This window comes from Periplaneta americana, chromosome 16, assembly GCF_040183065.1.
Source record: "Periplaneta americana isolate PAMFEO1 chromosome 16, P.americana_PAMFEO1_priV1, whole genome shotgun sequence".
NCBI lineage: Eukaryota > Metazoa > Arthropoda > Insecta > Blattodea > Blattidae > Periplaneta > Periplaneta americana.
This window is the reverse complement of record NC_091132.1, coordinates 602,517-628,422: the sequence shown is the minus strand read 5'-3', so window position 1 is coordinate 628,422 and position 25,906 is coordinate 602,517. Positions and strand designations below refer to the sequence as shown.

General features: G+C 35.9%; 1 protein-coding gene across 2 annotated transcripts in view; it reads right to left on the bottom strand.

Annotated features, from left to right (window-relative positions):
• Nucleotides 1-15,374: 15,374 nt before the first annotated feature.
• LOC138716216 (uncharacterized) overlaps nucleotides 15,375-25,906 on the bottom strand; it is a 94,173-nt gene continuing 83,641 nt past the window's right edge. For both annotated transcript variants that reach the window (XM_069849053.1, XM_069849054.1), the window contains exons 7-8: nucleotides 18,349-18,524; nucleotides 15,375-16,185 (exon numbers count right to left, since the gene is read on the bottom strand). In XM_069849053.1, coding sequence (XP_069705154.1) covers nucleotides 15,928-16,185; nucleotides 18,349-18,524 — 434 coding nt within the window. In that variant the 3' untranslated portion in view covers nucleotides 15,375-15,927. The remainder of the gene's footprint in view (nucleotides 16,186-18,348; nucleotides 18,525-25,906) is intronic.

Below are 25,906 nucleotides of genomic sequence, written 5' to 3'. Positions count from 1 at the left end.
GAGAACGCGCACCTTTTGTTGTGGAAACTTCAATAAAGCCAGAAAATGTGAAATTATTTTTTCTATTGAAACTGCGACGTTTATGAAAGTTAATTAACATGTAGTTCATTGTATTGCACTGTTGTACAATTTATATTATAAACAATTAAAATTTTATTAAGACAAATATAATTCAGCTGCATTTGGTTAAAGCCTGTCCACATCACTTAGGCATAGTCTCGACTTTTCAGATGCATGTAGGCAAGTAGGTCCAGTTTCACAGTATTACGAAATTGTGAACAGTGGATAAAAAGTTCTGTTCATCGATCAGGGAAGTCGGCGAGCGCAAGGTGGGGGAGGGGGGTTGGTCAAGGAATACTTAATATTAACATTCATTCATAGTGTTCTGTCCAAGGGCAGGTCTTTCACTGCAAACCCAGCATTGTCTAGTCTTTCCTATTTTGTGCCTTTCTCTTAGTCTCCTCATATGATCCATATACCTTAATGTCGTCTATCATCTGATATCTTCTTCTGCCCTGAACTCTTCTCCCGTTCACCATTCCTTCCAGTGCATCCTTCAGTAGGCAGTTTCTTCTCAGCCAGTGACCCAGCCAGTTCCTTTTCCTCTTTCTAATCACTTTCAGGATCGTTCTTTCTTCATACACTCTTTCCAACACAGCTTCGTTTCTTAATATAGCGGAGAATAAATGTTAATTATTTCAGATTGAAATGCTTACCGGCAAGATATGGGGAGAGCGACAGGAGCGGTGAGGCAGGGTCTCCAGGAAGGGCGGTGCACCTGCAAAGCTTGGAAGGTTAACAACACGCTGAAGGATCGATTGCACACATTACAATGACTTATTAAAAATTGACTTACAGCAATACAATGGTGTTCACTATTCTTATGCAGATGACACAGTTTTACTTTTTGGTGGAGAAACCTGGTATGATGCATATAATAATTCAAATAATGGACTTAAATTAATAAAAAAAAATGGTTTGACATTATCTTTCTATCAACGAAAATAAAACCATAATTATTCCATTCTCATTATCTGAAAAATGTAACAAACCTCCTGCATCTATATTAAGTATTAAATTACATAATTCTGATTGTTGTCTTATACAGTGTAAATGTCCGATTATTTATTAAAGAGTCCTCTGAAGTTAAGTATTTAGTCATAATTTTAGATAATCATTTAAAATGGAACCAACACATTAATTACCTTTGTAATAAATTACGTAAAATAGTATATTATTTTGTTTTATTGAGGAATTACTTGTCAGTAAGTTTATTACGCACAATATATTTAACTTTATTTCAATCGGTAATTATGTATTGAATTGTAGGATGGGGTAGCTCATTTAAATCCAATTTTAATCCACTTTATTTATTACAGAAGAAAATAATTAAAATATGTCTTCATAAACCTACTGATTTTCCATCTCAAAATTTGTTTTTAGACTTTAATGTACTTAACGTAAGACAAATTTATTATATTGTATTAATAAAATTCATACCTAAAAATCGAAATAATTTTGAATTGTATTCTCATAGTTATGAAACAAAAGGTATGAATTCTTTAAGATTGTTCGAACCAAAATGCAACACTGTTACAGTATTTAATCATAGTAGTAATTTAGGCCCAAGAATATATAACAAATTTATATTTAAATATCCTAATCTTGTCAATTCTAACAGTTCTAGTATTAAATTAAAAAAGTTACGTATGGATTGTATAAAAATTGAAAAATTGTAAATTTAAATTTATATACTATAATTGCATAGTAGACATAAGACAAATTGTATTGTATAATTATTAATTTCAATTCAGTAATCCGCCCCTGAGCACGAGTTCTACTCTTTCAGGGGCGAGCTAAAGTTTTTTCTGTATATTTTATATTTTATGTTACAATTATTAGCAAAATAATAAATAAATAAATAAATAAAATAAATAGAAACATTGCACCAACATTCCAGCATTCACAAGAGCAAGTGAAATCTCCACATTCTCATTTAGAGTTATTGAACTGGTAGCATGAATGAATTCGGGAAGCCAAAACAATTTCAGTGGTTCCACAGTTGACTTTTGCTCATTCTTTCGAATGCACTAGAAGTTTTTTCAGTGTTGGTATGCCTATTTATACACGTGTGAATTAATGTTTTTAACGAATTTGAATCACCAGTTTTGCTGTCTTCTTAATTTCTCTTCTTTTTTGTGACTTAATGAGTGTTTTCGTCGTACAAAACATTAACTGTTTTTTTTTCTTTTCAGTGTAAAAAATTGAATTGCCTAGTCCTTGCATTGAGGCAGGGATTTGGTTATGCTGAAGAACTGTTCATTTATGCAGATTTATTGTACCGGTATTTTATTTGGTAGCAAATGAAATAAATATTGCAAAATATTTTTAAAGCCTTATTTTGTCAGTCTTGTAAACTTAGCCATATACTTTAGGAACGAAGATATTTTAGCATTGAAATATTTATTTCATATTTTGCCATAATGCTCATGTTGTGACAGTGTCTGGTTATTAGTAATCCTCGAGGAGGTATAATTATGAACTTTTAAAATTGTTACGAAATCTAATTGGTTACTGATTATGGAATGTTACTCTGTCTTCCTGTGCATAATTTCATTCAATTCACAATAATTATGACATTTTTATTTGATTAAATGCCTTCAAATGTATGAGATCTGTCTTTTTTAATTTGTTCTTTTTACAATAAAGTATAATCAACATAATAACAAGTCGGCCTGGTTGGCGCAGTTTGTATATCGCTGGTCTTCTATGCCCTAGGTTGCGGGTTCGATCCCGGGCCAGGGCGATGGCATTTAAGTGTGCTTAAATGCGACAGGCTCATGTCAGTAGATTTACTGGCATGTAAAAGAACTCCTGCGGGACAAAATCCCGGCACACCGGCGACGCTGATATAACCTCTGCAGTTGCGAGCGTCGTTAAATAAAATATAACATTTAAACATAACAACAACAATAAGTGTTATATTATAATAATTAGCCCTTAATGAAAAATACGTTCTCAGTTGGTTGATTATGTAATTTTATCAATGAATTTATTATACATCTTGATTACACAACTTTTAACACTGTATCACTTCGGAATATGTATGATAAGAACTTTCTGTGTTAAATTTTAACGTATCTTGTTAATATGTTTCGACCTATTTTCGATCATCTTCGGAACTGGTCGTTGTTGGTCTTGGCGCCTCTTGTTTCCTGTGTGGGTGCGTTCTTAGTGTAGAGTCAATTTCAAAACACATACACTCTTTGACTCCACACTACGAACGCACCCACACAGGAAACAAGAGGCGCCAAGACCAACAACGACCAGTTCCGAAGTTGACCGAAAATAGGTCGAAACATGTTAAAAAGGTACGTTAATATTTAACACAAGAAAGTTCTTATCATACATATTCCGAATTTATTATTTTCTTTTCTGCTGTTTAAATATTTATTCTTTTATTGTTTCAGAGACACCCCGATATGCCAGTTTTTCTCGTTGTACTAATTGAGATAACATTTCGGTTTTTCGTAAGGTGCATCCTATCTCAATGTTGACGTGTGTTCCGGCCTGACCTTGGAGCGTCATCATGTCGGAGACTAGACGAAACTTTTGAAGAAACCGTGGCTTCAGTTTCGAAGGGCAAAAGAACGGAAACAACTACAGCGTTTTACGTGAGTAACATGAAATAGCTGTAGATTGAGTAAAGTAAGCTAGTAGTACTCAAAACGTCTTGAATCTTAAACTGCCCCAGACTTGTGGACAGTGGCAACTTGGTGCAGCGTGCGATAAGAGCCAAGACGGACTAGGTGCATGCGAAAGCGTTTGTAATGTTATGCAACTTAGTTTTGCAGAATTCTTTGACATAGTCATTTCTTCTTATCGTGCATAGCTACTGTTCTCCAACCAGGAGATAAACCGTGAAAGGAATGTGCTCACTATTGCGTCATCTATTGGAGCGAAGTAGATAGATAATATTAGAGTTATAACGTCAGTTTAAAAATCATGCGCTCCCCTGCATATGTTATTTCCTGTATGGAGGGATTAAAAGACCAGAAGAATAACAGTGATCTAATTTTGTAACTAGGGTAGTATAAAAATGTGTATATCAGTGTTATGGTTTGTGCTTTGAGAGATAGCCAATAGAGATACGAGTACCCACGTGTGTGACTTTATGACATCAACATTCATTCACAGCATCACCCCGCTTCGTTTCATTCCCTGGAGACTTTCTCGTGGTTGGAGTACAGTATTTAATTGTTCGGATTTTGGCACCTGACAACTTACGTAAAGATTAACTTTTTGGTCCTGTGCACTTGACGCTCTAACCACCGCGGGTTCGATCCCCGGTGTCGGAGCGAATTTTTTTCCATTAGTAACCTGACAATTTGTCTTGTCAATAATTTATTTTGTCATATTGATAATTATTGACTATAATTTTTATTGGGTTGATTTTGTTACTGTGATTGGAAGTAAAGAATGAATCTGTCAGTACTATGCCCTTCGTCACAACAAGCTGTCATCACTAGGGAGCGGATTTTTATGTGCTAAAAAAATTTAAATATATTTATTTTTTATGTTCTAAAAAGTACGAAAATATTTGCTAAAAATAAATAAATATATATATTTTTAATATGACAAAAATACCTTACTTAGCTTGGAAAAAAATTGTTACAAGGTACTCACCAACCACACTTGAGTGCTAGTACGCTAGTTGGCCGAGAATTGCAGTGAACAACAAAGGTCATCTCCAAATTCTCCATCACAAATGCTTGCGGATTATCTCTGAACAACGACTTATACTGTGAAAACGATCTTTCCACATCACAGGGCGTCAGACGTCATATTTAAAGAGAGGAATGTCACAAACACAAACACCGTCAATTTCACCTACAGGAACACCCTCCAATACTTGAGCAACTTTACACATTTTTTTTTTATATCCACTGTTTTTCCAAAACACATTCTGGAATTTGTCCCTTAGTACTTGTATTTCTCAACCTGGTAGCGAGTCTAGTTTAATTTCCACGGCACGCACCTCCCTGTTCCAGACAACAGGTTTTTGGATGTTTCGAGTTTTTTTATGGTGTCACACAAAAAGCTTAGATTTGCTAATAGGAAAGCCAAATCGTTTTCTGAACAACCATCTTTCAGTAAATCTTGAATGATATCGGTAGACGAAGCCCGATAACAGGGAATCACAACAAGATATATTGCCTTACTTGATAGACATGAGCGAGAGGCGAGAGATTTGTTTAAATTAAATAATGTTCATACCCAAGCTCTTATCCGTTGTGTTTCACAAACAATGCGAGGAATGAAATCGTATTCAGCAACAATAAGCATTCCTAATTATGTGTTGCAAGATCTCTCCTCCTTGTCCATGTTAACTTATTGTCTAATAATAACACTGATATGCTGCCTAGCAGTTCTCAGAACTTGAGGCGATACTATTACAAAAATGGATCACGAATACACCACACAGCACTTAGAAACACGAAGCAACCAAGAATTCTTAAAAAAATAACGTACTACTGAGTGACATAATTGATATAGTTTTAAAATATTTGAAAGTTCTTCTAAACAATTATTTAAGTAATTAAACTCCAAGATTTATGTGTTTATAATAGATTTCCTGAAAATATGTATTTACATAATTATTTTGTGAAAATATGTGTTTTTATGTGAAATAAAATTCGGGTTTTAAACTTGAAACTTCATGTTCGGAATTTTTAACTTTGTTAATTGTGTTTTATCACATGCAAAAATAATATTTAATTACATAGGAATCCGCTCCTTAGTCATTGCCTTCCCGAAGTGACACGTAACAAGAGACGAATTGCACCACGCAATACGGAAATGTGAGGCTGCTGAATGCAATAGTTTTCCTACCATACGTCAGAGTTCAAGAGATTCCTTCGCAATATCTAACGCAGTTGCTGGCAATTAAAATTCCGTTTGAGCTGTATCGTGAATGATGCTCTCACATCAGTTAGACCTATTTGATTTCGCTAGTGAGCTCAGTTTGTTATTTTTTTTGCATTGTTGGCATTGCTATTTTTATAGAATTTTGCAGATCATAACCCTTCTCTCCTCCTTATAATATCTGAAATCGTGCAGCCTGCTTGTTTTGTTGGCAGCTTTAACGGATCAACTACTTTCGTGAAATGGTAATGAAAAATGCAAGTGTCGTGTGCGTTGCATTAGGCTATATTTTTAAGATACAAAACTAATTTCCGGACAATACTGTTATAAGTCCCGTGGGTAAATCCGGTTGAAAAGCAAGCACTGCAGGACAAGCGATAATCGGGCCGTGAGATCGAACAAGGCCGTAATTGTTATGTTGGCATGCAACGCGTTGAGCAACAAGCAGATCCGGTAGCGTGCCATCAGGCGCGGGGTTCCCCTCACTGCGGCCACTATATAAATCCATGTTGTATATTGGCGCGAAGTGAACATACTTTGATATGTTTGGCCTCCTATTGTTGAAGCTTGAGTGTAAATTTGGCCAGGACGTTATAGCTATTATCTTGTTCTGCAATGCCTCTTATACATAAACTAGTGGCTTGTGCAGCAAAGCTGCAAAACAAAGTTCATTAGACGTTCAAATAAACATTTTTCAGATTTATTTTCAATGAAGAATACCAGACATTCTGAAACTTATTTGCTTCCATAATAATGAAAGATACTCTCTCTCTCGAGCCAATACTGAAGAGAACCACGCATATAAATATCTACACCACACCGCCATTAAATATATGAAAAAGACCCAACCCCACTTGATTAATAACTATAAAAATATTTGATTTTTAATAATATTATTATCTTACGTAAGTTTTATAGCTTTCAGTAACATATACTATATATACTATATAGCCGCCACTCAGTAAAGTATAAAAATCAAAATCTAATTTATGTTATTCTCTACATCTACTTATATAACCCCAAAACGTTTCACTTTCATATCATCAATATAGCATTAATGTGTAATTAATGAAAAATAGTCACATCATGGCATTAACTACAATAATATTTCATTTCTAATTGTAATAATGTCATCAAACCACCTCAAGTTTTGTAGTTTTTAATATCCAATACACAGCTGTACCCAGAAAATTACACACCACAGAATCGAACCTGTAAATTATTTTTAGTAAGTAAAGTTTTTAATAACCAATTTAATTTGAGCTCTAAATATGTCAGCATTCTTGCAGATCATGGCCTTCGTGTAATATTGTTTACTGTAGTGTGTGTTTTGTTTTATTCTGAAATGCAATTAGCTAGTTCTCCAAACTGACGACAGATGGATTTTTGGAAAATAGGAAAATTATGTTTAAAAATTGACATTTCACTGAAAACTACTATTTTTCCGAAAAACTTTGAGTTCCAAGCTTCAAAATGAGGGGTCATTTATTAAAATCCGTCCAGCCGTTTTCCCGTAATTTCCATTACCAGTTCAAATTATATATATATATAGATGTAACTAGGTTATCAATGGTTTAGTTGCATTAGGCGTTATACACTAGCTAATTGAATTCCATAGGTCTACTTCAATCGATTTCAGTTCAGATGTTGAAATGTTTGCAGTTTCAATAACTGAAGAGAATGTGGGCTCTGTCAATTTGGAATCTTTGCAGTATTTGGTTAAGTCCACCGCTGTGGAGTGGCGGTTAAGATGTTTGACCGTGAAACGAGCGGGAACGGGTTCAAATCCTGATTGGGACAAGTTACCTGAGTGAGGTTTTTTCCGAGGTTCCCCACAACCCACTAAGAGCAAATGCTGAGTAACTGGACCCTGGACTCATTTCGCCGGCATTATCACCTTCATTTCACTCAGACGCTAGATAGCCGTCGCAGGTGATAAAGCGTTGTATATTAAACGAAATTAAAATATTTAGTTAATTATTATAGAACAATAAAACCATTGTCATCGGTGGTATTGGCAATATTGATTATAATGTTTATAATATTTTCTTAAGCAATGATTGCAACAGGCATTAGGATCATGTTGTAAGTGTTCAAACGAACATAATTTCAAGCAATTTCCATTATCAGCTTCTCCTCCTATCGTGGCATACGTACTTATATATATATATATATAATTTCTTTTTCGGCGTACACATTAGATAGACAAATGTCAACAAGATGATAGAAGCGGGAACTGAACCATGCTACCTCGTCAAATCAATGGAGCAATAAGCACTCCTACATGTTCGGATCTTGAAAATCCTACTCCACGCGTTACAATACAAAACACACATCTTTCTATTCTTTTTCGTTAACTTTCAAAATAATAATAATAATAATAATAATAATAATAATAATAATAATAATAATAATAATAATAATAATACATTTTCAACTTGTCTTTCTGCCTCGTATTATAAAACTACTCTTGGAGGCCTATCTTATATTCCCGAGATATGTTGCAGTTTTCTTAAAGTAGGCTATATACGGTAATTGTTTTAATTATGTTGAATAGATTTAAAATTTGGCTTTTACACGTATATTCTCTTTTGAACATGGGTGTATCTGATTGAGTTGTCGAGAAATCTGCAGACAGCTCAACACTGTTCATGCTGTAGGCGTAATGTTAGCTTTATCTATAATGCAGAGTTTTTGTAGGACCAGTTTTTCAGAATCATATATTAATTCATTCATCCATTCATTCATAGTTTTCTGCCCAAGGGCAGGTATTTCATAACAAACCCAGCATTCTCCAAACTTTCCTATTTTCTGTTTTCCTCTTAGTCTCCATATAGCCTATCTTAATGTCGTCTATCATCTGATATCTTCTTCTGCCCGAACTCTTCTCCCGTTCACCATTCCTTCCAGTGCATCCTTCAGTAAGCAGTTTCTTCTCAGCCAGTGACCCATTCAACAGAATTCTATTTCTCTAAATATCCTTCACTGTTTTAACTTTATTTTTTAAAACTTTAATTGTTGATCGGTGTCACTTCAATGAGAGGGGTGAATGCGATCACAGATTATTTGATAATTTAAAATCGGATACATACAGATGAATGTGTGAAAACCATCACTAATTGAAGTTCTAAAACAGTTGTTGAAGAATATTTAAATAAATATGAACAACAAAATATAATATTATCAGAAGATCATAAATGGCTTAATCAATATCGTTGTCTTTCTCATTTCCCACGTCGCAAGGTTTCTTGTACTACATATCTTCGAACTGGCTGCCCTTTTACTTCGTTGCCAGAATGTGTAAAAAATGTATCACCTTTCTCACTTTTTTTTCGGAGAAAGTTCATCTCATACAAGTCCTTTCCCATTTTTCTATTCACTCTGCCACTGAGATATTTTATTGTTTTCTTAGTGGGAATCTTAAAATTGCGAAATCATTTTCTGATAGCTTAATTTGTCATTCAGTGTCCTGTAAGGGACTCCATACTCTTCCAAAGCTTTTCTAATGCTTAATTGTCCTAATTTTAAAGTTTTCACCAGATTACAATTTTATTTGTACACTGGGTTGTAACTGCGCTTTCTAGCTGATTCCAGCTTCTTTGCATATATTGTCGAATTTGATCTATAAGTACTTAACGAATATTAAATAAAGGAGCATAACTGAGTAACAAATTTAACCCAGCCATAAATTACCAGATTGTTCCTTATACAGGGTGACTAAAAACTTACGTTACAGAAGAATATGGTAGATAGAGGGTACTAAAACAAACATTTTTCATTAAGCAATGTGTGTCCTATCTCGCACCGGTACGGCGCTGCACTTGTTTTAGTGTTGTGGCTGTTTATTGTTGCTATGCGCATTGATGTGCCATTGTCTCGGTCCACATGTCATGTCAAATTGCCTAAAGGGAGAAATTACAGGGACTTTCTGGAAAACACCCTACCCGTTTTATTGGAAAAGGTACCGCTTGCAGTACGCACCAGGATATGGTTCCAGCATGACGGAGCTCCTGCGGCAAGGCAACATTTGGTGACAGATGGATTGGTTACCAAGAAGAAGTGAAGCGGATTAAGATCTGGTGATCTTGTTGGCCATGGGACGGGACTTTGGTAACCAATCCATCTGTCACCAAATGTTGCCGTCTGCTGTTGCCTTGCCGCAGGAGCTCCGTCATGCTGGAACCATATCCTGGAGCGTACTGCAAGCGGCACCTTTACCAATAAAACGGGCAGGGTGTTTTCCAGAAAGTCCCCGTAATTTCTCCCTTTAGGCCAGTGGTCGTCAGCACTCGCTGAAATGTGCAATGGGTACGCGGTGCCGTCCCGTGTGCACGGTCGTGCAACAGGGAGAGATAGAGAGCATACCCGCTAGCAGCTACGAGAGCACTAAGGTGCACTGCGTTTTCCGCGGGTAAGAGAAGTTAGCCCCAGCGTGCTCTGTGTTGACGACCCCTGCTTTAGGCGATTTGCCATGTGGACTGAGACAATGACGCATCAATGCGCATAGCAACAACAAACAAGCACAGCATGGCGTACCCTCTATCTACCATATTCTTATGTAACATAAATTTTGAATCACCCTGTATATCCTCATGATCGAAGTCATCTTCCAAACAGTAACACTACACTGAAAAGGGCATAGAATAAAAACGAAAATAATTTTATGTTTAATGCTTTACACTAACCCTTAAGGAACTCCTTGAAATTAAATATGTTGCTTAAATACTCTATCAACAAAATACGTAGTGTAGTACAGTATAAATTTCCTACGAGAATTTTCCAAACCAAATTATATTTCTTAGAAACATGAGTGTCAACAACACTTCCAAATTACCAACAACATCTCTGCATCGTTCTTTGTAAATAATAACACTAATAACAATTGATCGGTTTCACAATACTAAATCGGATTCATCCTCAAGGTAGGGTGAGGAAAATTCGGTAGACTTGGTGACGACAAATTGCAGCGCAATTTTTTGGGAATATGAAGCCTGAACTCATTGAAGGAATGGTTTATATTTTCCATTCAAAACTGTCTGTTTAACAGAATTTCAACAAATGGTTCTATTAATTGAATTTTTAAAATAAATAATTATCAGATGACTGGAAGCAAGTAATGGCCTCTTAAATCAATTTAACAACTACTCGTACTTCTGGTGAGGAAAATTAGTTGAAAAATAACATTATCTTGTCAAGTTAAAATTATTCATATTATTTAGTTCACAATTTTGAGTACAATATTATTTTAAAATATTCCCTATTTTAACGTGTTTCTATTTGTCAATGATATGTAGCAGAACATTCAATTTGTATCCTGATTTGCAATTTGAGGGGGAAGGGAATAATATGCATGCAGCAACACCAAAGATTACAGAATGACCAAAAACAGAATTATATTATTAGACTGTATTTTAAAATTGGCCATCATGATTGATGCGGGAGTCGGGAGGATCCCAAAATACGGGACAGTTGGTCACCCTACCTCAAGGGGATGGTTTGAGAAAGATTTCACCTGTTATACAATAATATGGAATATGGAGATTAAGATCAAATTATGAATTAAGAAAGCTGTATGGGCTATTCCATCTCAAATCGACCGAAATATAGAGAAAATTGACCTTGCAATTTTTAAATACAATGAAACTTTTTCTGTCCGTTGACAACTGTGATACAATGCTTTGTGCAAAGTTTGAGGCATCAGAACTTCATAGTGTCTAAATTAAAAATATTTTAATTTATCGTATTTTCATACAATTAGCAACTTTAAACTGTTGAAGCTCCGAAACCCTTTCACCCAATGATCAAAATCATGGTTTATTTTGATGCTGAAAAGTTAAAGTTTATATTGACATGTAAACAGTTTTTCTTACTTTTTATGGAAATGGAGAACTTTAGATTTTTCTTACTTAAGACACCTTTGCCCACGAAAAAATATTTTTAAAATATTTAGTTAGATTCCGCATTAAAAGTACAAATAAACACATATTTTTACTGGTGTATCGTTGATAAGAAAGTATTGAAAAATCAAATAAAGAAAATAAATAGTACGCGCGTGAACTAACCAGCTGACTGTGAGGCGGGAGCTAGCCGAGACAAGCAAGGCCAGGAGACATAAACACGTGATGTTTCGTCTAGTAGCGCATAGCTGTGCTAGCTTTATCACAGGTTTTCATAAACACAGGAGTAAAATGACGCCCAATTCCCGCTTATCTTCATCTCTCGGCCAGTGCTTGCTGTGTTGCGCCGTTCAAGTCTAGGCGTGTGAATATAATTTATTTAATACCCCCGAAACGTATTGCCGTGACACTAAGCAAACAATGCCGAACCCCTCTTAATAATGAAAGTTTTTTTTTCAATATTTTTTTACATTTTTACAAATGGGAAAAAAGCCTAAAAGTAAGTAAAATCAGATTATCTGTCTCTCTGTATACAATAAAAATAAGGATTACTTCTTAACATAACGTACCAAATGTCAGTTTCAAAATGAGCTCCCGTTCAATGTTCTGCAGTAAATGGTTCCAGAGTTCTGAGCGCTGAAAGAGGCTTGTTTTTATAAAATACGCTAAATTTGTCGCTCAACAATACTAAAACCGTTTGACTTTCGATAGTATATTTTTGCAAATGCACTCTCCTCAGCACCTTTTATAAATAGGGAAAAAATTAAGAGTATAAAAAATGCGAGGTTTTTTACTGGTCGATTTCATATGGAATAGCCCATATGCAGATTTTGATTTAGTTGCGGACATGTAAATTGGTGAAAAGAGTTTTCAATAGGAAGATAGAAGAAAGGGCGACCAAGAACAGGATGGACTGGTAAGTAGAAGAGAATTTGAGAAGTGGAGAAAGAAGGCTGCTAGGGCCCTCAGTCCAGAAGTATATCGTGTTACCGTCGTCATATTTTCGCCTTTGTTGTTTGGTGCTCTGTTGTTTCGTATGTTTAGGGTTGTCATTTCAGCTGTTGCTTGGCGGGGAGGGGGAATTTTTTTAAGGATATTATGTTCTAGAAAATTGAAAATGAAGCCTTTTTCCATCGTAAACGAAAACATGTTCACTACAGTTAATTCTAATTGATTGCGTTTTTGTATATTGCACACTTATTTTATAATAATTTGATCTTCATGAAGTTCTGTATGATATATAGTTATGAGAATATTTAATTAGGCCTGTTCATACATTTTGTGACAAATATTTGAACAATAAATTTCCTAGAAAAACAGTATAGGCCTATGATAGATTCAGACTAAAACACGAAATCGGCTGTTTTCATTCGAGTGCAACACACAAGGCTTAAATTTAGAAATGTATTCTTCAGTAGTACTCGCTGTAGGGCAAGGGACGCAGCTTTCCCCCCTCCCCTCCCCTCCCCTCTCCAGGGAGCCATCTAGCTAAGCAGGCATGAGTGTCAATGCTGGTCATCACGCTAACAATCCGTCTGCCTCGCGTGGCTCAGCGATAAGGAGAGGACATGGTCACCAGCCTATTGCTGCTGGGGGACATCAAACAAAACCTCCACGTAATCCTGCAGCACAAACAAAAGCTAGTCACATCGCGCGACAATTATGTATAGTCTCGTTGAATTATAAATTGCACCAGTTTATTAAAATGCTTACAATGAGGCAAATGGGTTGTTTTATCGACGACAAATTAATGTTCCTTTTAGTAAGAGGGATATATTTTACGGCATTTTTTCAGATAACCAAATGTAATTTATACATTTTTCAGTGTGAATTCCAATATGTTATTTTAAACAACAAGCTATAGTCCCGTCGCTCTAATTTCCGGCAGCCAATCGCGTTGCAGGTCGGCTACATTTAAACGTGCGCGTCTTGTGATTCGCTGATTCATTTCTTAAGGCTCGATAAATACTTAATATAATCGCCCGCCATTCTAGCTCTTTCGTTGTCGTTCGCAGATAGCACACGAAGACGTTATTTGCCGCCCAATTATTTGCTGAATTACATTGCGTTTGATTTATTATCATAGGAGCTACGACATGATAATGTTTAACGGTGTGGCAAATAGATTCCTCGTATGGTAGCTCGGCAACGTAAGAACAAAAATGGCGAACGATACTACCTATCTAAACTTTATAGAGCCTTCACTTTCTAAGACGTAAGCAAAGAGGCGGAGTCACGGCGGGAATAACAGCAAAACATGACAAACAAAAAAGCGATCAACTTTTGACTTATTTTATAATTATAATTTGGATCTCTTATGAAGAAGATATTTACGTTGAAATTATTATTTACTATATTATTATTATTATTATTATTATTATTATTATTATTATTATTATTATTATTATTATTTGAAATTATTTGAAATTATTATTACCAGGTAGAACACCAAAACTTGCAGAAACGCTCCTTCAAAGTATGATCTTTCAATTTTACGTTGCGAAAATTAGGTCTAAGAAAATAATTATTAACCAGCGGGCCTGGGCTCGTATCCTGGTTGGGACAAGTTACGTGGTCGAGTTCTTTTCAAAGGTTTCTCCTCAGTGAAATGAAGCAGAATTGCTGGATAACTTTCGGCGTTGGATCTCGGAATCATTTCTTCACATATCATCATTATCATTATAAGTTCACTGTGTACGTAGAAGAACGTGGCCAAAAGTTAGCCGAAATTACAAATAGCACCTACTTATCACCAGTAACGCAAAATAATAATATTTAAAAACATAAAATTACTTAGTCACATGTTACAATTTTAAAAAAAGGTATATACCTTGGACAGACGGCCCGTTTCGACGTGATGTTACGTCTTCATCAGTGTCTCTTGAACTACTGGTGATCTTGAATTCTGCGATGTGCATTTACCTACAATCGACAAAGAGTGTGTGTGTCCTGAAATTGAGTTGTGTGTTGAGAATTTCATTTGGATGTGTTTTTTGTGTGTCTATATATTTCGTTGACTCCACATTACACTACACAAACACACCCCCACAGAAAACACAAACAAAAGGCGCGAAGAACAGCAACAACCAGTTCTGAAGATGGCTGACAGCAGGCTGAAACATGTTAACGAGGTAATACAAAATTTAGCACAAGAAAGACAAATAATACGTTTTCCGAAGTGATATAGTGTTAAAAGTTGTGTAATGTAGATGTAAAAACATTTTGCTCTTCGTGTGAGACATACCGGTACATAGTAAATTGCTGCTCCTCGTTCCTCGAGAATATATTTCAATCAAAGTCGTGATTGTTGTTCGGAATATGTTTACAAATTTGTAGTTTCTCTTCTGATTATAGCATATTCATTCTGCCAGCGAAAATGCACATGTTAAGGGATTGGTTAATAATTTTGGATAGGGGTTGCCTACATAAATAGCTCCTTTTGCTTATTTCATTATATATGACGATATCCGGTTCCAGTCATGGGATTTGTTTGGTTTTAACGTGCTTATTACCTTTTTAATACATTCAGAGTCAAAATGAAAGGACTAGTCGTATTACACATAATATCTGTTAAGGCTCATTCACAATGAAAATTAAACATAACGTAAGCGTTAACTTAACGTTACAGTAAAATCAAGAAGTCATACCATCATTCACGATGGGAACATAAACATAACAGCAACCATACTTGGTAACCATGGAAACATAACAACGACGCCATTTCCTCATATTCTGTCGTATACTGCAGCGCTCCACGATTGTGTTCTGTTTGCAAATCACGTAAGCATAAGCATGAAAGTTTGGAGTTTGCAAACTTTCATGTTAACGTGTTACGGTAATGTTTATGTCAATGCTTATGTGAATCATTGTGAATGATCCCATTTGGTAGCCTGGGCGCAAACTGCTGTGTTTATGTTACGGTTATGTTTAATTTTCATTGTGAATGGGCCTTTAAAGTTGTTTATTTCTCTTGTCAGTCAAGTGGGTTATCTGTTTGAGGCAGAAACCTCTTCATTCCTTCTTTCTGTAATAACGGGAGAATTCCATTTGAAATAGCCGCGAATAAACTCCCTTGTTTTCCTCCTCAATTATAACAGAGATGGAGTTAATGTCTCTTGGGCTTTCCCTCTGTCTTGCGGATATTTGCTCCCGAGCGGAAGTGAAGGTTTCGGAAAACAGTGAAAGCTAACACACAGATAGTGCCAATGACGGCCACGTACTCGACGCGATTCTGGAAAGGAGTTCCACAAGCTGTGTACCAGTAGCTGCCGTCTGAGGGTGGCTGTCCACCTGGCAGACAGTGGAAGTCGAAGTAAGCCTCGTCATAGTCCGCAGCACACAGGTACCGTCTCTTAGTCAGCACCTGTCAACACGAGAACAGATAATGCTACAAATTCAGTGACTTGGATTTAATTAACGGATTAATAGGGTTGGTAACACTGCATATAGTTCGAAACCGTATGTCTATAAAATCATGTTACACAATTAAACTTGCAACCTTTGAACATATTTTTGTTCTGCTTCCTGTACAGTAATCGCAACAAATCGTTGAAGATGCTAAGTTGCAGAATACCGGTACTCGCATGTGCATCAAGCTGACGACCTGATATACACGAAGAAAGTGTTGCTGTAAAAGTACACCATGTCTGTAAAATAATTTTACAAAATTTAATTGCAATGAATTGACAACCATTCGGCATATTTTTATTCTGTTTTGTATTAACAAAAGTCTCTCTCGTTTCTCAGATCATTATGGTTAATTTTTACTTGTTTAGGTTCCAATGTGTGATTATGACATTTGTAGTTCTAATATAAAACCCACATAGATCCCTAAGAAGATTTCTGTAAAAGATGTTTTCTCACATGAATAGGGATTAAATCTGGTAATCAGGCGTTTGCGTCATTTTCATCAACCATTGCCCTGGAGCTTCTCAACATTAAGAGCCCTATGTGGGTTGGCCTGCTTTTGTAGCTGAGGCAGGATGAATTGGTTTAAAGTAGGGCTGGGGACGGAGCGGTTCGGTTCGGAGCAGTTATTGTGACGTCATTACTCGGTTGAACCGAGTAAACAGTGTAAACAGATGTTGCTACATTTAGCTGAGCCAGGTTTCTTCTGGTGTATGAAATTTGCTTTCTTTGCTTGATCCCGAATATTTCTTAGGATGAATGTCATGACAGGCTCCGCAGCACTTCCGAACGATTATTATACTACAGATACTAAATGGTAAATTATACTCTACTCCAAGTTGTCCTCTTGGAGCCCTTGGAGCGATTCCAGTAAGCTTCCAAGGCCTCTTCTTAGAGTGCCCTCATAATTTTCTCCAAATTATGTTGAATTATTTTCACCCCCCCCCCCGCAAAAAAAAAAAATGAAAAAAAAATGACGTGACCATTCTGTGATGCTCTGTTACAGACCAACTGCTGCATGAAATGTACTCAGCTGAGTGTCTGACTGACGAAATTATTGAAGGAATCTGTAATAAAATTATTGTACAGGTTGGCGAGAATGACCTTAATTGGAATCAGGGGCGAATGCTAGTCACGAAAGTTAGGCTTGCTCTTTTATTCATAGAGGAAGATGGGAGGATATCATAATTCATAATTAATAAAAATAATCAGACCCACATAAATAATTTATTTTATAATTATGAAATCATTATGAGTCATGGATCATATTCGCTTATCAGATGTAGAAGTTGGATATGATATAACAAACATGGCCAACAAAACAGTTTATTTAGTTTTTTCTACCCTGCCAACCAATGCACATTGTTGTATTGAACTGTACAGAACGAGCGCACATATTCTCTATGTCCTTCGGGAAAATGGATTTAATAATAAGGTTTCAATAACACACAATTCCGAACTCATTGCAATACTTCAAATTAATGTTTAAGAATTAATAATACATGCAGCAGCTAACACATGCATTCCGCTCATACAATTACATTGCACAGCACATTCCCGCTGTCAATAGTGCTCTGTGTAACGTTAAATAGTCGTTGGTGTAGCTCTCGGACCAGAGCTTCAAACAACACATAACAGAAGCATGTGCGCCTAGGACGGACTAAGGAGGAAGGCACTTGCGCGCGCATCATATTCTCGCTATTTCTACGTCTTTCCTGTAGCTCCGAGAAACGAGCAAGCGTTGCGATACTTGCGGTGTGCAACCTGCGGATGGTATTACGCCTATACAATATTCCAAAAATCAAAATAAATTTTAATGTACGTAATCCCATTTTGAGAAATACACATTCTACGAAAATATTGGGCTTGCATAGCAAGCATAGCATGCCCTGAGAAATCGCCCCTGATTGGAATATAAATTAGGAAAATCTTATGCCAATTGATGACGATTAATGGTGAAACAACTTGCATGCAGTGTTGGGAGTAGCTGCAACTGTGTGGATCTGGTTCAAAATCCTCAAAAGGGTTGTGTAGCCACTGACACACATCACCATTAAGACTCACGACTCGAGTTATTGGTTGGTAGCACGACTGATCTGTGTTACGTAGCCAAACTCACTGTTCCAAAAGCTGTGTGCATTGGCACCGTCTCATTGCAAGGGCCGATCCTCTCATGCACACCGATGGACACTTCTCGTTCAGGATAGCCGAAGATCACCAAGCACAGGAAGAGGGCGTAGTGGAGCACCAAGTGGAACAGCAGCAAGCTGCGGCCTCTGTCACTCTCGTGCAGACCTGAGCAAATAGAATATCCCCAATATTATAAAGCGGACTCATGTGTACAACACCTGATCTCACGGAATATGCATTAGGCCTATATGTCTTTCTCGTGTTCAATGTTACCGTACCCGGTTAACATGTTTCAGCCTGTTACGGACCATCTTCAGAACTGGTTGGTGCTGGTCTTGGTGCCTTTTGTTTGTATTTGCTGTGGGGCTGTGTTCATGTGGTGTACTGTGGAGTCAAAGAGTGTATATGTTCCTTTGTGTGTTGAGAATTTCATTTGGATTTCTCAACACACCAGGGGCGGCTCGTCCATAAGAGCTGCGGAGCTGCAGCACTCCCTGCTTTGACAGGAAAATAAAAATAATATTTATTTTAATTTGTAGAAGAATTGTTACAGCTTTTATTGGTAAATTCTTTATATTTCATCTGGCCGGGAATATGTACTATTATCTTATGCATAATCGTTTTGCGCGCCGACTGTATTGGAATTGACACTGCATTCAAAGTCGTCCTGGGATCTGCAGGGTGGTCAGCTCATAGAGTGTGTCTTGCATGGTCAGGGGGTAGAGAGATGAAGGGAAGCAGAGGGAAACTGCCGCTGTTTAAAACCCATATTTCGCTGCAGTGGTTTGCAGGGCCAGGCTATAAGGGAAGATCTTTCCTCCCCTCCCACACCGCTATTGTAATGCTACGACAAATGGATTCTCTATTCCCTTGAAAGTTAATGACAAAATTTTTATTTTCTTTTCACATACGTATTGTTGTAGAATCTTATCGAGTTAATATAACGAAATTAATATTCTCTTTTGCCTTATTATTACGTATATATCCAGCCTCCAGCAGAACCTAATATTTGCCTTAACTCAAAATGATTGCACGAGTAGAATCCTTTTGATATAGCACGTAAAATACGAAAGAGAGTTCTTTTCCAGTTTTAGAAAATTGTTGACAATCAGTATATCTGAGCGTTGCTTTGGTGTGACGTCTTAGTAGGCTACCGTAACTTAACCAGTGCAAATGTGCAAGCATGAGTGTGTGTGAATTACAGAATATTAATTTTATTTTTCTCAACTTTCCCTTGTGGAGAAGATTGATGTAATGAAGTGAAATTAAAGGGTCGTCCGTTACCCGACTTAAATCTTACTCAAACTTCATCCAGCCGAAATAATGGATATATGTAAGGAAGTATAACAATGAAATTTACGCTAAGCATTTGTGGTTACGTGGATGTGAACAAAAAAAAAAAAATCTGTATTTTGTTTTCCTTGCCTCCTCTTCGGTGATGATGCTGCCTGGACTAGGAGTGGTGTAACACATTTAGGACATCTGCCCCTAAAAAGCAAAATGAGCGAATCTTCGCAGTCTCACCTGAAAAAATGTTGTTTCATTGGCTATGTTAGGCAAAACTAATATTGCTGTGCAATTAAGTGAAACGAACAGAACAAACATTCTCAAACATAATCAAGAAGTGAGAAAATAATCGTGAAATTATTTTTAAAAAATATTGATTGTATCAAATTTTGTGGCCAATATGAACTTCCCCTTAGGGGACATGATGAAAAAACGATTCGAAGAACCCTGGTGTATTTCGTGAGTTGCTACAGTTCGCGAGTAATCTAAACGAGCCTCTCAAAAATCATTTGGAACATGCCACTGTTTAAAGGTAATTCTAAGACAATTCAGAATGAACTGGTAGATTGCAAGTTGAGTGTCTGGCGATCTGAAATTCAGACTGAAATCGATGGTATTAGTTTTTTTTAGCGATTAGCAAATGATGCCACAGACATCTCCCAACTAAGTCAGGAAGTTTTGGTTTTTCGATAATATGTAGTGCATTCATTTTTGTCCTTTACTTATTAGTAATGGTATCAAGAAGTGAAATTTGTATGTACCAAAATCTACTGCAGCTCTCCCAATCCACAAGTTCACGAGCCGCCACTGCAACACACAACTCAATTTCAGAACACGCACACTCATTGACTCCACAGTACACACCCCACAGGAAACACAAACAAAAGGCGCCAAGACTATACTTATTTTTTTGAAAGATGGGACATGACAGGTAAGCGGCCGAACTTGGAACTACAGTGCTATGTTGCCAATATGAACTACCACGCTGCCAGGTAGCAATTGACGTTAAGATGGCTGACGTTAAAACATTAATTGACAATTGACGCGAAGGTAAGACAAAAATAAATTTAAAATGGGAGCAAAATAATAACACAAATAAAATTAGACAAAAAAGGAAATGCTTAAGAAAGCAATGCAAAAATCGACAGAGAATCAAACACGAAACGTACCAATGCTAACATTGTGTGCACAATAAATGTCGCCAAGAGAGCTATTAAGCACTCGCCACGTGGGAACGGTAAGTTTGGCAACTCAACCGTTGTTGCCTTACAGCGTATTCCGAATCTCACCGGTCCGGTGGCATCAATGACGTCACGTTGCAAAAGAAAATAAGGAACAAAATTGCTGGAAGGATCGATGCTGTCATGGCGACTGTGTAAGTGGTTATCTGTGCTACGCAAGCAAAATTTTGCGAAATTTCTGTACTGCCATCTCGTTCAAAGAAAAGAGATCATAAACAATTTATTTCTTGAACCGGTAGTAATAACTGGTCCGTTGACATGTTCGCTCATAAGCCATTAACATATTGTTTTTACGTTGTGCTCATTACAAACAATACAGCAGAACACACCGCCATGACACAACAGTGCACGATGTCATTCGTCTGCTAATTCCCGCCCTATACATGAACCAATCAGATTCACTGATGGCGGCTGATGGAGACTGCCACCACCTCTGCAAGTTGATGGCACCGGTGCGACACCGGTGGAGCATCAATGACGTCATCGGTGGAATTCGGAACACCGTGATGCCATCGGATTGCTCACCGGTGAGATTCGGAATACGCTTTTCCGATCGTAACGCTCCTGTCATGTCCCATCTTAAAAAAAAAAAAACAAGTATAGCACCAACCAGTCCTGAAGATGCCCATAACAGGCTAAAACATGTTAACCAGTTACGGTAAAATTTAACACGAGAAAGACATATAATACATATTCCGTGTAATATAGTGTTAAAAGTTGTGTAATCAAGATGAGTATAACCTCATCTCGTTAACTGTGCACAATTTGTTATTTAAAGTTAGTGAAATTCGATTGCACTGTGATTACACAAGAAACATAGTAATAATATACTTTTGTGTAATGTATTCAGTAGTTAATATCATGCAGTGGAACAAACAAAAGTCGTAATGTAACTATTACAACGCAAGACTGATTCTATCGCTGTCATTTCTCTTCCGACTGTACTCTTTAATATCATTCAAGCTATCTCGTAACCTTTCTTGTCGCCCTCTCTTCCTTATCGCATTGTTTCATTCGCATTCCTTCCGTCGGTATTCCCTGCTTGCGAGACTTGTAACGTTTTAAATCCGGTAACTTTCATAAATTGTAAATGTTTTTTTTTTTCCAAAGTATATCTATTTCATCAACATAAGATGAAGTACATCACAAATATTTGAAAGTAGGCCTATTCGTTGTTCTGATATTTTATTATTAACATTATAATTCTGCTCTTAGAAGTCACGTTTAAATTGCTTCATTTTTCCCTTGTCTGTAAATATTTTAATTTTAAATTTTATGATTGTATCATTCAAACTTTTAATGGATTTCTGTAAATCAGTATGACATGTATTACTATTATTATTATTATTATTATTATTATTATTATTATTATTATTATTAGGCCCGTAACACACTTGAAGAGTTTTCGCCAGCGAGAAATGTGTTGCGAGAAAGAGGCGAAGGGCCTTCCTCCACACATTTGGCGAGTTCTCGCTATCACAGATCACTATGATCATCTATGCACTGCCTTCATGCAGAAAGCATTTTTCTGATTATAGTAATCACTCGTTGGGAGAAATATTATAGGTTATGTATTTACGTATATTGTCGTACTTAAATATACGTATAACATGTAAGTATATTGTCGTACTTTACAAATTACGTACGTACGCATTGTTGAATCTGAGTATTCAGATGATGAGGAAATGGAGTTACATGAACATATTTTGTTCATGAAAAGAAGAAGTAGGCCTAAAATTAAAGCCAGAAATATCTGAAAATCACATTGTATCTTACGAAAATAAGGGCGAGTTTTGGACTCTGATTTCGATTTGAATGATGATATGTTTAGGCGTTATTTCAGGTTCAATGGACCACAGTTTTTTTTTTTTTTTTTTTTTGGTCATTCATGATACGATAGAGAATTCTGATTAAAATTACGTAAACTGTTAAGACATATAGATACATTATTTCAAATGCTTAATCAATATTATTAAATCTCATCAAAATAAAATATAGCCCTATTTATTTTCAGATAATCTGATATTTGTCTCCAGATTTCTTCTTTAAGTTTCGTGTTTTTATAGTTTTCATCCCGTGTATCATATAAATAGGCCTACGGGTGACATCGTACAAGTTCGATAAGTTTCTAACTGCAATTATCAGCCATCTTACCTCATTTTCAAATAAAAACAATACAATTCATCGCCACCTGTGATATCTTTTTCTACATTCAATCGTCATAAAGAGTATAAACAAAGACGTTATAATAGTATACTAGACTCACACAGAGCGCTGGTGTGCTGTCCAAAATTGAAACCAGTCTGCGCATGTTTACGCCGCCATGCTACTGGTAGAAATAGAGCGGTAAACACGATTTTCATACTTGTCCTTTGTTTTGTCTCGGGTGTTTTTAGTGAACAGTGTGAAAGTAATGGCAATATAATTTTGAAATATATATTATCGCCGCGGACTCATGTTTAACATGTCGGCATCATACAATAACGTGCGGTGTGGTTTAAAAAAATAATTTTGCCGACCGATTGTTGCTCTGTAGGTTTCACTCTAAGCGTCACGTTGTCACGTCTACTTTCTCGATAAGAATAAGCACTAGTTTGTTATATTGTTAAATGGCTATTATTATTATTATTATTATTATTATTATTATTATTATTATTATTATATTATTATTATTATTATTATTATTATTATTATTATTATTTCATATACGAGTACGTTGGCTTTCTTAACTCTTAATAATAACTCTTTAATAATAATTTTTAATCACATACCTTAATGTTCGTCCTCAGCACAAGACATTGCAACCTCGGGTTTAGTCTACGTGGATTAGACAAGTAAGTGTCATTTAATAATAATTGAAGCAGCTTATTGGTTGCATTATTGAAATTGAGGCGAGTGATTGGAGCGGCGACACAAGAAATTGAAAACAATAATACAATTAAATTTCAAAGACCTGCCGAACGCATGAGGCCGCTCAAAGACCTGCCGAATGTTAACCATGAGAGCGCGGCGATAATACCATCCCTGTTTAATTTTCCAAGCTATTTGCAAAAGGTACGATATAATATTATCTCTGTTGTTACAATATCAATATCATTAAAAATCAATCAGTAGTTTACGACAATAAAGAATACTTAATTGTTAGTACAGGTATATCAGACTGTAGAGAAATCCCACTGAGTGAATTTATTTAGACTTACACATCAGATGTTAAAACATTAGTGGAAAGATAACTTTTTGTTTTTATTATGTAAATGAATTTATCTGCAAGATAATAAACTTTCATTCAAGATCCATATATGGATAAATAAATATACAGATAATAAATAAATAAATAAATAAATAAATAAATAAATAAATAAATAAATAAATAAATAAATAGCTATAATAGCTAAGCCTCCTTTGTGAATTTATGATTCAGAGTTCACCTATAAATAACTCTTTTACATTTTGCCGGATATATTTTATTAACAAAAGCAAGGAATGGCATCTTATTGATATTGCATATGTGCATAAAAATTATGTACCATCACTCCGCAAGCAATGATAATATATCTATTTTATTTATTTAAAATAAAGATACAATATGTAAAAAATCCACACATAAAAAGTATGTGGTTTTTTTTATCTTGCATAAAGTAATTGTTTAGTTTTTAGGTCTTCACGTTACCTATTGTTTGCAATGTATTAGGCACCGATACGTTTTATAATTGATAGCATTCCCTTTATTAATTTAAGAATGAATTCAATGTAATTTGGCTACCTTCGCATATTATATTTTGCCAGATTACCTATGTCCTGTGGTCTAAAAGTACCGGTAATATAATTTATTTTTGATTCTCTAAAACTTAACAACAAGTCTATACTGATTATCGCATATTTATTTCACTTAGGAATTTGATTATAACAAGAACTTGTGTAATCAAGGTGCATATATTTATGTCTTGTGATCTAAGAGTTAATATGTTAATATAATTTTAGATTCTCTGAAACCTAACAATTTGCTGATTATCGTAAAATTATACAATATATAATGTGTATTGTGTAGGCCTATTTATGGATGTATCGGTAGGTTTTTATAAATTGCTGCATACGTATTTTCTTTTCTTTAATGTTCTAACACATATCAATGAAACTTTGAATATGTTTATTTCGTCCTAATTTTACGTTAAACGTCGAAAATGGCCATAATATGTCAATTTTAGATCATCACAGCGTTAAATTGCGTGATTTACGCACTGCTATTATTTGTCTGCTCTCCAACAGTATGGCGGCAAGCGCAGCGTTCAATTTGCCCCGGTTTCCTCGTTTCGCGCAGCCGAGACTGTAGGGGCTTGAGTATAAATGTCAAACATCTTTGATAAATGTGTCAATAAAATTCGCTGAGCTACCGATTCCAGTGAGAAACTCGCTCGAGATTTTTGCCTTGAGCGAGAATCTCTTCCAGTGTTGTTTGTCTATGGTGTGGACCAACGAGCACGAATGTATTCTGTGTTCGTTGGTGTGGACGTCCATTTGAATCCATGCACACAGTCATCGGTCTGTCTCCGTGAAGCGAAGGCGTGTTCACTGTCATCGTTTATCATCCACAACTCATTCATGTTTTTTAAAATAGTTAGTCACCGGTCGGTGCGGTACTTCGGTGCTATTTATTCAGTACATAACAGAATACAATTTTACATTAGAGAATTTAGCTGACTACATGGAATCATTGAATTGAACCCGAGGCCAAGAAAGAGAACGAAGAAGAAGAAGAATCCATGTTATCAATTTTTTTATTTTCTCGCAACACATTTCTGGCTGGCGAAAACTCTGCAAGTGTGTTACGGGCATTATTATTATTAATATTATTATTATTATTATTATTATTATTATTATTATTATTATTATTGGTAATTTCCTAGAAGACGGCAAAATCCAACATGGCTGACGAAAACTACCAAAACCGTTCTGCCAACTATGAAGTCCAAATGTCACCAAACATCGCAAAATCAAAGATGACAAATCAAATATATATTG